Source organism: Trichomycterus rosablanca, chromosome 14, assembly GCF_030014385.1.
Source record: "Trichomycterus rosablanca isolate fTriRos1 chromosome 14, fTriRos1.hap1, whole genome shotgun sequence".
Taxonomy (NCBI): Eukaryota; Metazoa; Chordata; class Actinopteri; order Siluriformes; family Trichomycteridae; genus Trichomycterus; species Trichomycterus rosablanca.
The window spans coordinates 10,001,556-10,014,225 of NC_086001.1; the positions used below are offsets into that span (position 1 = coordinate 10,001,556).

Sequence of the window (12,670 nt, forward strand, 5' to 3'; positions counted from 1 at the left end):
AGCTGTATTTTTGGCTAGGTCTCACATATAAAGACATAACATTTATTCTTGCCAGTCGTCATAGATATATTATCACTGAGAGACATTTAAAACGCATTTTAAAAACAAAGGGTTTATTTCGTCGAAAGAACTACAGCAACATAGATGACATTATCATGTTTATTCAACAACAATTGCAAAGTTCAGGTCAGCTCCATGGTTACAAATGGATGCAAACCAAATGTCAAGAAAATGGTTTGCATGTGAAGAAGGAAGACGTTCGGTTAATTCTAAAGGCCCTGGATCCAAGAGGAGTTCAGCTCAGGAAAGCACAGAGACTCCATCGCCGTAACTACTTTGCAAGAGGACCAAACTACATTAGGCATTTTGATTCTTATGATAAACTAAAGCCTTTTGGTATTTGTATCAATGGGTGCATTGATGGATTTTCTAGAAATATAATTTGGTTGAATGCATTCACTACAAACAGCAATCCAGAAATTGTAGGAGGCTACTACATAGAAGCTGTGGAGAAACTCAGAGGTTGCCCGAGAATAGCTAGAGGAGATTGTGGTACAGAAAATGTACACATCAGGGATTTTCAAAGGTTTCTCCGCTGCAACAGAGATGATGGAAACACCATAGACAGCTACTTGAATGGGGCAAGCACGGCTAATCAACGAATAGAAAGTTGGTGGGGAATCCTAAGAAGAGAGTCAATGGAATTCTTTATCTCTTTGTTCACCGATCTTAAGGACAATGGCATGTTTGATGGATGTTTTCTGGATAAAAGTGTTCTTCAGTTTTGTTTCATGGGAATTATCCAGGTAATAATTACAATTTAGATATTTATTTGTTCAATGTAAAAAGCTCATTGTTAACGAGATAAAATAATGACCTAGTAAAATGAATTGCTCCTATCCTACTGGTCATAAACAAGTACAGATTTATGATAAACATTGTAATTTAACCATGATCTATGATCAAATCTTACCAACCTTGTTGGTAAAGCACTGTCTGCTACCAAAATGATTTCATATTATAATTAGCATTTAGTTTCCCATTTCCCCCCATTAGTAACACCAGTTATAAAGTTTGAGTTATAAACATTATAGATATATTTTATTGTTGTTTTATTACATGAAGCCATGTACACTTTTTGTTATAATGGCCTTTAATGGTGAGAAAAAATGCTCAACCTTTCAAATATTACTTTTTGTCTGAATTAATTATGTTGGTATGGGTATGGGTAATGTGAAAGAAAAAAAGTTATCCCAGGTCATTGTTTTAGTACATTTTAGTACACAAACCTTTAAGCTAAGGTTTAGCCAATACACGTATTGGTCTCTTCTCTTCTTTTAGCATCTTTTTAATAAAAATATGATCAATCTCTCAGTGTCCAAGAGCTTTTTGAATAGTATCTTTTTGTTATTTTGCTTTTATATCTATCTATTTATATCTATTGCAGGATGAACTCGATGAGACAATGAAAGTATGGAATTCACATGTTATCAGACCATCCAAAAACGACAACGTTCCAAGTGGGCGCCCAAATGTCATGTACTTGATGCCAGAGCTGTACAGCACTGAAAACTGTCTGTCTCCAGCAGATGAAGCTGACCTTCAGCTTTGCAAAAGTGCATGTACATTTCGATCAACAGTACCGTGTGACCCTGATGTTTACGAGCTCTGCAATATTACTATAGCAGAATCTCAGATGGCTTTCCCAAATGATTCCATTCAAGCACTGGATTTATACATACACTTGAGGAACGAAATAAAAGCCTCCCTGTGAGTTTGGTTTTAACATTGACACATGGACAGTGACTGCAAAACAAAACTTTTTAATATCATGTATATAAAACTGACATGAAAACATTACATAGTCATACATATTTCCAGGAATAAACTGAATCTGTTTTTGAATTAAATGAAATGTTTAAAACATAAAACAAAAATTCACACTAAAAACAGTATGTGTTTATTCTTGAATATATAATTAAATAAAATGCAGTTGGCCTAACAAAAATCATTTGACTTGACATCCATCACTACATAAAATACATTCAAAACCTTGTGTAGAAATTGCAAGCATACAAACCCATTACAAAAAGTTGGGACAGTATGGAAAACACAAATCCATTTCAGAAATGGATGTATATTAACAAATAAAATTAAGTTGACCAGACAAAAGAAAAAAAAATATCTTGGGTTCACACTGTCTGAAAAGCACAGCATTTTCCATATAGGCCCAACTTTTTGTAATTTGGGGTTGTTCTTGCAATTGAACAATTAACTTTATCTTAAACTTTAGGCTTAGGAATATGCATTGCCTATAAAACATTACGTTTAGCAATACTCAACATATAGTTGAGGTTATTTTTCCAAGTAAACAAAGAAAGTGCTAAACAGTAATTTTTTTCTTATGAATACAAAGCATAAACACTGATCAGCCATAACATTAAAACCACCTCCTTGTTTCTACACTCACTGTTCATTTTATCAGCTCCACTTACCATATAGAAGCACTTTGTAGTTCTACAATTACTGACTGTAGTCCATCTGTTTCTCTACATTTTTAACCTGCTTTCACCCTGTTCTTTAATGGTCAGGACCCCCACAGAGCAGGTATTATTTAGGTGGTGGATGACTCTCAGCACTGCAGTGACACTGACATGGTGGTGGTGTGTTAGTGTGTGTTGTGCTGGTATGAGTGGATCAGACACAGCAGCGCTGCTGGAGTTTTTAAACACCGTGTCCACTCACTGTCCACTCACTGTCCACTCTATTAGACACTCCTACCTAGTTGGTCCACCTTGTAGATGTAAAGTAAGAGACGATCGCTCATCTATTGCTGCTGTTTGAGTCGGTCATCTTCTAGACCTTCATCAGTGGGCACAGGACGCTGCCCACGGGGTGCTGTTGGCTGGATATTTTTGGTTGGTGTATGATTCTCAGTCCAGCAGTGACAGTGAGGTGTTTAAAAACTCCAGCAGCACTGCTGTGTCTTATCCACTCATACCAGCACAACACACACTAACACACCACCACCATGTCAGTGTCACTGCAGTGCTGAGAATGATCCACCACCTAAATAATACCTGCTCTGTGGAGGTCCTGTGGGGGTCCTGAGCATTGAAGAACAGGGTGAAAGGGGGCTAACAAAGCATGCAGAGAAACAGATGGACTACAGTCAGTACATGTAGAACTACAAAATGCTTCTATATGGTAAGTGGAGCTGATAACATGGACAATGTACAGTGTATCACAAAAGTGAGTACACCCCTCACATTTCTGCAAATATTTTATTATATCTTTTCATGGGACAACACTATAGACATGAAACTTGGATATAACTTAGAGTAGTCAGTGTACAGCTTGTATAGCAGTGTAGATTTACTGTCTTCTGAAAAGAACTCAACACACAGCCATTAATGTCTAAATGGCTGGCAACAGAAGTGAGTACACCCCACAGTGAACATGTCCAAATTGTGCCCAAAGTGTCAATATTTTGTGTGACCACCATTATTATCCAGCACTGCCTTAACCCTCCTGGGCATGGAATTCACCAGAGCTGCACAGGTTGCTACTGGAATCCTCTTCCACTCCTCCATGATGACATCACGGAGCTGGTGGATGTTAGACACCTTGAACTCCTCCACCTTCCACTTGAGGATGCGCCACAGGTGCTCAATTGGGTTTAGTCCATCACCTTTACCTTCAGCTTCCTCAGCAAGGCAGTTGTCATCTTGGAGGTTGTGTTTGGGGTCGTTATCCTGTTGGAAAACTGCCATGAGGCCCAGTTTTCGAAGGGAGGGGATCATGCTCTGTTTCAGAATGTCACAGTACATGTTGGAATTCATGTTTCCCTCAATGAACCGCAGCTCCCCAGTGCCAGCAACACTCATGCAGCCCAAGACCATGATGCTACCACCACCATGCTTGACTGTAGGCAAGATACAGTTGTCTTGGTACTTCTCACCAGGGCGCCGCCACACATGCTGGACACCATCTGAGCCAAACAAGTTTATCTTGGTCTCGTCAGACCACAGGGCATTCCAGTAATCCATGTTCTTGGACTGCTTGTCTTCAGCAAACTGTTTGCTGGCTTTCTTGTGCGTCAGCTTCCTTCTGGGATGACGACCATGCAGACCGAGTTGATGCAGTGTGCGGCGTATGGTCTGAGCACTGACAGGCTGACCTCCCACGTCTTCAACCTCTGCAGCAATGCTGGCAGCACTCATGTGTCTATTTTTTAAAGCCAACCTCTGGATATGACGCCGAACACGTGGACTCGACTTCTTTGGTCGACCCTGGCGAAGCCTGTTCCGAGTGGAACCTGTCCTGGAAAACCACTGTATGACCTTGGCCACCATGCTGTAGCTCAGTTTCAGGGTGTTAGCAATCTTCTTATAGCCCAGGCCATCTTTGTGGAGAGCAACAATTCTATTTCTCACATCCTCAGAGAGTTCTTTGCCATGAGGTGCCATGTTGAATATCCAATGGCCAGTATGAGAGAATTGTACCCAAAACACCAAATTTAACAGCCCTGCTCCCCATTTACACCTGGGACCTTGACACATGACACCAGGGAGGGACAACGACACATTTGGGCACAATTTGGACATGTTCACTGTGGGGTGTACTCACTTATGTTGCCAGCTATTTAGACATTAATGGCTGTGTGTTGAGTTCTTTTCAGAAGACAGTAAATCTACACTGCTATACAAGTTGTACACTGACTACTCTAAGTTATATCCAAGTTTCATGTCTATAGTGTTGTCCCATGAAAAGATATAATAAAATATTTGCAGAAATGTGAGGGGTGTACTCACTTTTGTGATACACTGTATATAGAAACAAGGTGGTTTTTATGTTATTGCTGATTGGTGTATAACCAAGCAGAAAGAAGCATTTAGTATTTTGTATGAACATTTTTAAACTTTACTTGGACGAGAGTATCAAAAACATTAAGATATGCTTAAAATATGACCAATTAAAACAACTGCTTGCACATCTTTATAGGGAGGGTGGATTAAGTTATAGGATATAATGTAAAAAATTAAACTACTGATTTGCAGTATAAACAATATCATATAAATAAACAACAAAATACTTCAAATGGTCAAATTAGCAATTTTTGTGAGAAATTTAACAAACCTATGCTTTTTCAATTCAAGGCCTACAGCCGGTCCAAAATTACCAAGTAATTTTCCATATTACTAGGTGTCCTGTAGGACTTCAATCCACCAAACTCCCTTCCAGTCATTACCTGCAAGAATTGTGTGCCATGTGTATATCTACAATATATCCATTGCAAAGCAATTAGCTGAGAGAATGTTGTCAAATTCCACACGGAATTCAGGATATGAATTATATGTGCATGGTACCTCAAGAACAGCACCACATGTATGTGCTACAGGCCTGCGACTAAGACCTGACAAATTGTTGAAAGTTACTTCAATTTTGTCTTTGCACATTACATTGGAGCCTGTGCAAAATCGCAGAAAGGTTTCAAGTCTCCGCTGGTCTACACTTCTCACATAGCGCAGCAAGTGATTTAGGACCAATTGCTCATGCTGGTTCAGAAACTCTTTGGATGGTTTTAGAATCTGTGCTACTTTCCTGTTTGTGGCCTGCTTTGTCTCATACAGTTTCAGTATGCTTTCTTTATTTGTCAGATCACAATGCATGGCTCTCATAACACTGCTGAAGCAATCAATTACAAATTTGGGCTCTTGTAATAAAACTTTGTGTGCCATTGTCAGAATGGCAATTTGCAAGTTGTCCTCTGGAGGTAGGATATGAGATCCCATTCTTGTGAAGAGGTCTAGTAAGTCCTCTTTTTCAGTTTCATCTATTTGGCCCTGTAATGCCTTCTCAACACATGCTCGCTCTGCAAATGATAAGTATTTCACAAATGATGACATCAAAAGGGCTTCATCCACTGAGTCAATTCCCTGAGTACATGCTAGGACAAACACTGGTGACAGTCTGACTGGAATAATGCCATGGTCCACATAACCTTTAGCCCATAGTCTACCAACAGCTTGCCATTCTTTCTCTGAATAGTCTGGTCGGAGTCTGGGCACTCGTTCCTCCTCTCCTTCACACTGTTCCAGAAACTCCTCCCAAAACGCTGTGTATGCCTCCCTTGACACACCGTCATCATCTAATGCCCTCTCACAGACAAACTCAAATCGTAGGGTTACATCTAAAACCTTAGCATTACTAAAAATATTTAACATATCCTGAATTATATTTACTCGTCTTATCTTAACTTTCTGGACCTCTCTCACATGTGCATATTCGTATGTGGCTGCCACTGGATGTGCTGACGATGCTACAGCAAGAGGTTGGTGATTCTGGACTGCCTCCTGCAAGACAAATGGTATATCAGACTTAATGTAAAATTACAAAAAATGTCAGTGCATATACAGTACCAGTCAAAAGTTTGGACACACTTTCTCATTCTTGTGGTTTGTCTAGATTTCTTTTTTTAATTTTCTACATTGTAAATTAATACTGAAGACATCCAAACTATAAAGAAACACATATGGAATTATGCAGTAAACAAAAAAGTGTTAAACAAACCAGAATATGTTTTATATTTTAGATTCTTTAAAGTAGCCATATTTTGCTCTGATGACAGCTTTGCACACTCTTTGGCATTTTTTCAATCAGCTTCATGAGGTAGTTACCTGGAATGGTTTTCAATTAACATGTGTGCCTTGTCAAGAGCTAATTTCTGGAATTTATTGCTTTTTTAATGTGTTTGAGAACATCAGTTGTGCTGTGCAGAGGTAGAGTTGGTAAAATATAAAACATATTCTGGTTTATTTAACATTTTTTTGTTCACTACATAATTCCATACGTGTTCCTTTATAGTTTGGATGTCTTTAGTATTAATCTACAATGTAGAAAATAAAAATAATCAAGAAAAACCATTGAAGGGAAGGTGTGTCCAAACTTTTGACTGGTACTGTATGTGGCAAAACAAAACCAGTTTGCCCATGCAAATTTTGCAAACTGTTCTCCAACCATTTGTTATTCTTATTTACTCTTAATATTTTGCAAAGACCACTATGTCAATGGTGAAAGACAGAGACATCTTTTAGGATGTAAGTAAATTATCTTCTATTGTCATAATATGTTCATCCGTATAATGTTGATTTTGAATTTAAGATTTAAACATCAAGGTGGACCTTCTTTTTGAGCATGTGCATGTTACGATAATACTGGTATTGGAATAGGCAGTGTCACTGTGCAAAGTGTGCATTACAACAGGTGTGTCAGTTTGTCAATTGTAAATCCATGGCATAACTCACAAATGACTAAAATATTTTGGAAGCTTATTTTTAGTACCTAATAAAGTACCTAATAAACTGGCATTAAGGAAAATAAATCAAAATTCAAACACAGACTGCTTTAATACCAACATTATAAATTAAAACACTTCACAGAATTTGTCTGAGATGCAAGATGACAAGATACATACCTCATTTTGTGAATACCATAAGATTGTAGAAAGATCACTTCTGTTGTCTCACATACATCACTTCTGTTGTCTTCACATACATTGCCAAACTGGATCTCTGGGTCTTCAAATGATGTGTGAAGATCCAGAGTTACTGTGCCAGTATTCCCAACAGGTGAGCTAGTTAAAAACTGCACAGATAAATAGGGAAAAAAGGAAAGGAAAAAAAACTTTGATTATGCAAATCTTAAGTCTAAAATGACATTAAACTATCCTCAGTAGGCAAAGTACTGAGGGACAAAATAACTGTAAAAGAAAGTATAATACTGCAATGACCCTGGCTGCAGTCATAGCAAATGCTGCTACTGCACATGCTACTGTAAACACTAAACAAAACAGCTAAGTGGGTAGCAAGAAGCTCACAGCAACAAGGTCCTGGGTTTGATCCCCAGGTGGGGCGGTCCGGGTCCTTTCTGTTTGGAGTTTGCATGTTCTCCCCATGTCCACGTGGGTTTACTCCGAGGTAAATTGGAGACACTAAATTGTCTGTGACTGTGTTCGATAAAACCTTGCGTGAACTGATGAACCTTGTGTAATGAGTGACTGCCTGTCCTGTCATGAATGTGAGCAAGGTGTAGAACATGATGTTACAATCCTAATAAACAAACAAAAAGAGCTTAAATAAAGGTAAAAAAAAAAAAACTCCATAACATCCAAACTTGAGTAAAGGTAATAATAAAAAATAAAAAAAGGTTTTGCTATCTACTACACAACTCTGCCTGCTAGAAATTGTACTGCAGTTACTACAGTTAATTAGCAGATAGTAAGGTCATTCAGTTCACATCTTACCATACTCATCTCTTCAGGTGCAAATTCACCAGTCACAAGCTCTGAAGACATACTTCTAGTATTGCTGTCATCATGGTTTTCTTGCGTTGTCTTATCTGTCTTCTTTTTCCTTCTTGATTTTCGCTGTGCTGTAGAAAGCTATTTAAGAATGCAAATGACTAAGCCTCTAAATAAATTGTATTCCATAACTTATAGTAACCAAGCAAATGCTTAAACACCAAACACCTTATGTCCAAAAATAGTGAATAGTCAGTGAATTCTACTACTTTAAGATGAACACATTGCTGACATACACACAGCTTGGATAGTTTACACACACACACACAAAGGGCAGTGTTTCTTACATTTACTCTTACTTTTATTTGATTGCAGACAGTATATTTTAAGTTTTGTCTGGTCACCTTTTCATTTATCCACAAAAAGCTGAGTCCTTGAGGAGCAAATATGAACAGTTTGTCAACAAATGTGTGAAAAAAGTAATGAAATGCTTAAAAACAATGAACCTCAAAGAAAGCTTGGAAGGCATTTGCATATCTCTCCCTCTACAGTGCATCATATCATTAAATGCATCAAGGAATCTGGGGGAGTTTCATAGCATAAGCATCAAGAATCGCCACTCAACAATAGCTGATATAACCACATGGGTGAGGGATTACTTTGTCAAACCTTTGTCAAGCACTACAATACAGAGTTACATGCACAAATGATATTTAAAACTTTACTGTGCAAAAAAGAAGCCTTATGTTAACCATGTCCAGAAGCGGCTATGAGTTGTCTGAGCTCTGAGGCATCTAGGATGGACCATCACACAGTGGAAACATGTATTGTGGTCAGACAAACCAGTATTCCAGATATTTTTAAAAAAATGTAGTGAGCTTCAGACCGAAGTTATAAAGACCATTCAAACTGTTATCATCAAAAAGTCCAAGTCTATCATGGTATGGGGTCGTGTCAGTGCAACTGGCAAAGATAATTTACACATTTACATTTAATTTTGTGTGTTGGCAGCATTGATGCTGTTGTGAGAAGGGATGGCAACATTTTTGGAATGTGTTGCAGGTCTGAAATGCTGGATATTAATATTTATATAAATATATAGTATATTAAATAAAATACAGTTGAAAAAACAAAACATGAAATACCTTGATTTCATACTGTCTGCAATGAAATAAAACTCAAAGTACATGTAATAAACACTGCAGTTTTTTTCCCCGTTTTTTTTCATACTGTGACTGAGTTGGAGTGACCCATAACTGCTCATCCAACATCAGTATCTAAACCCACTAATGCTCACACTAATGCTCAATCAAATCCTCATAGCAATGTTCCAACATCTAACGTAAAGCCTTCCCAGAAAAGTAGAGGGTGTTACTGCAGCAAATAGGGGACAAACTCTCAATGAATAACCCTTGAATTAAGAAGAAACACTGGATAAGCTGGTAAATAAAACTTTTGAACATACAGTGTAAAATAATAAAACATATACTATTCTATATCCATGGTAAAATAGAGTTATGTAAACATTAAGATATAATTAAACAATGCAGTGCTTACCTCATTCTGTTCTTTAAGTTGCGATTCATCTACTTCAGGATCTGAAGATAAGCCTTCATGACCATCAAGCTTTTCATTTTCTTGAACACAAGGCTCCCTCTCTGGTTTTGATTTTCTTTTGATTGGACAGGCCTTTTTAAAAAATACATCAATTTTAAGTCTTTAGCAGTTTCAACCCAGTCTTTTAAAATGTGTACTATATTATTTCTCATTATTTTCCACAAAAGATTTTAAAATAATTTCTGCCCTGATATTGTACCAAAAGGGCCACCTGCATACCTTTCTTTTCTTCTTCTCTGTAGATTCATCAGGTTGAAAGTCAGAATCTGTATCTGAAGAAATGACAAGGGATGACCTCTCTTCTGCATCTACTTCTTTTGAACAAAGGTATAGGCGTACCATTCGTAGTTTGCTATCTTCATATATCTGACACAATGTGGTTTCTGGTGGTATAATACCTTGACTGAAATCACGCATTTCAAAAACAAATTTTTCTGCAGGGCCTTTTGATGAGATACCTTTGGGGAAAAACAAGTTTTTGCCAACACCAAGTAATTCTTCAACCGAAATGTTTTTCTGACAGCTTAGGTGTCTTGTTCCTCCACCGTTTTTTGTCCGCACCTGCCGATACTGTTCATCCTGGAAATGCAGCCACCCCATTTCCAAACGCCTGTTATCCTTAGATGCATATTTGTTCCCACGGGCAGATGATCTGTCCGATACACACTGGTCATACCCTTTTCCACCTTTCATGAGCTTTGCTTTCAATTTTTGCAGAATTGAAGACTTTGCACTTGATTCTCCCCCCATGAAACTGCAAGCAGCCATTTTTTGGCGACAAAAAGCTTTCACTGCAATACGATCTCCATATCCAGGGAAGTATTCCACAAGCTCTTCATCCGTCATGACAGAAATCACATTCATGTCAATCTGCAGTAAATAATATTGAGACATTTAAAAACAATTTATGTTCAACAGAATGTGTGCAACAGACAAATTACAGTACTTAAATAACACAAGGAAAAAAGGCAAAACCTAAAAGCTAAATTTCCATGACTAGATATATTGTTATGCGTTTTCTTGAATGCAAAAAATATTATTTTAAACAGCAATCCAAAAGAACAATAAGTACTATACTGCACTGTATTATCAGTGTGGCAAAAGTAAACGCTAAGCAAATCAATGTATTTCTTATATTTCTTCATAGCTGAGTAATACCTCTATAACGTCCTAGAACAGGGGTCACCAACCTTTTCAAGACCGAGAGCTACTTTAAGGGTACTGAATAATACAAAGGGCTACTTGTTTGATGCAACCTTCCAGAATAACATAACGTTGCACGGTTCACCTTTAATGATATTATTATTATTATCAATATATATATATATATATATATATATATATATATATATATATATATATATATATATATATATATATATATATTGTTAGGACGAATCTTTTGTCGAGAGGTCCTGAAGAAAGCAGTCAGAGAATCCAGAAAGTACTCTTCAAAAACACTTTATTAAGTGTAAGAAATGATCTGTGAATATATGTCAGAGCTAAGCCGATCGACGCTCCTTTCTCCTGCAATCCAAAACGATCGCCAGCCAGGAAGAGAGAGCCGGCGTCTGAGCGCGCCGTTCTTTTAAACTAGTCTAGGCTCCTCCTCCGCCGCTGCTGTTGGAGCCAATGAAATGTGCTAAAGAGGCCCAGGCTCCGCCCACCCCCTAGGTGGGGGTCTAGAGGACCTCTGCCAAGAGATCATGGCAGCCGCCATTTTGAACAAAAGGCCATGCGGCATGACTGTCGTAAAACTTGGAAAATGCCGTAAAACTTCCCATATTTAATTTATGTTTAATAATGATGTTTAATAATGATGTTATGTTCCAAAAATCCTACCATTCCCCCTTGAAAGCATCTTAATGCTTTCACATTAACTTTTAACTATAGGTTAGGTGTTTCTAGATTCCAGGAGATAAGGATAGCTGTCAGCAACCCCCCAATTTAACCCCTTCTGACTTACATGGCCACTGGGCTGAATTTTTTACAATAAAAGGTATCTAAAAAATAAAAGGCTACCAGTTAAACTAAAGGAACCGTACCTATCGCAACAGCTCCTACCCTTAAACCAAACAAACAAACAAAAAATAGAAAATAAAATAAGAATAGGAAAACAAAATAAAGCAATTTAAAAATAGGAAATCAAAAACGAGAAAAATAAAATAAAAACAATGGGTGCGTGGCTTCTACAGGAAGTCCGTTCAGGTTGTCCTCCACCAGACGGAGCTGCAGATATTCAGAAGGGGCCCATAGCTCCTGTTTCTCTGCATAGCTTCTACTGTCTCATGGATTCTCCCCTGTCGGTCTTACCTGTTTCCGCAGCAGCACAAACATTTAAACGATGAAACACAGAGAATATCCCTCCTAAAAATAGCAGAGTATCAAAACATACATACATCGTAAACAATCCTGAACTAATCCCTTGCGTTTTGTAGCTAAACTATGTGTGTTGCACTTAACTAGTGTTTTCAAAGATGGTCTATGTGTCTGCAAACTATATGTTTATGTTTTTCTCTCCTAGTCTAACTAAATTCTCCCCCCTCTTCTTGTTCCGTTCCATTGATTCCGCTGGACTCTTCTTCCACATAGTCGGTTTTGTCGGGCTTTCTGCTGTGTTTAGTTCCCTGTAGGCAGGTCCAGTTAGTGGCACTTCTGTCCCTTGGAGTGGGTCTTCCAGTCCCCTCAGTGTCTGCCTCTGCCAGTCCTTCCAAGTCTCCTTCCTTCATCACGGTGTGTGATCAGTAGTGC

The 12,670-nt window shown here is 38.0% G+C and overlaps 1 protein-coding gene across 1 annotated transcript; it reads left to right on the forward strand.

Moving 5' to 3' along the window:
- Positions 1 to 209: 209 nt before the first annotated feature.
- LOC134327123 (uncharacterized) lies at positions 210 to 1,884 on the forward strand. Its single transcript, XM_063009198.1, has 2 exons — positions 210 to 806; positions 1,448 to 1,884. Exons 1-2 carry the CDS (start codon positions 210 to 212, stop codon positions 1,772 to 1,774), a joined length of 924 nt encoding a protein of 307 aa, XP_062865268.1. The 3' UTR covers positions 1,775 to 1,884.
- Positions 1,885 to 12,670: the final 10,786 nt, after the last annotated feature.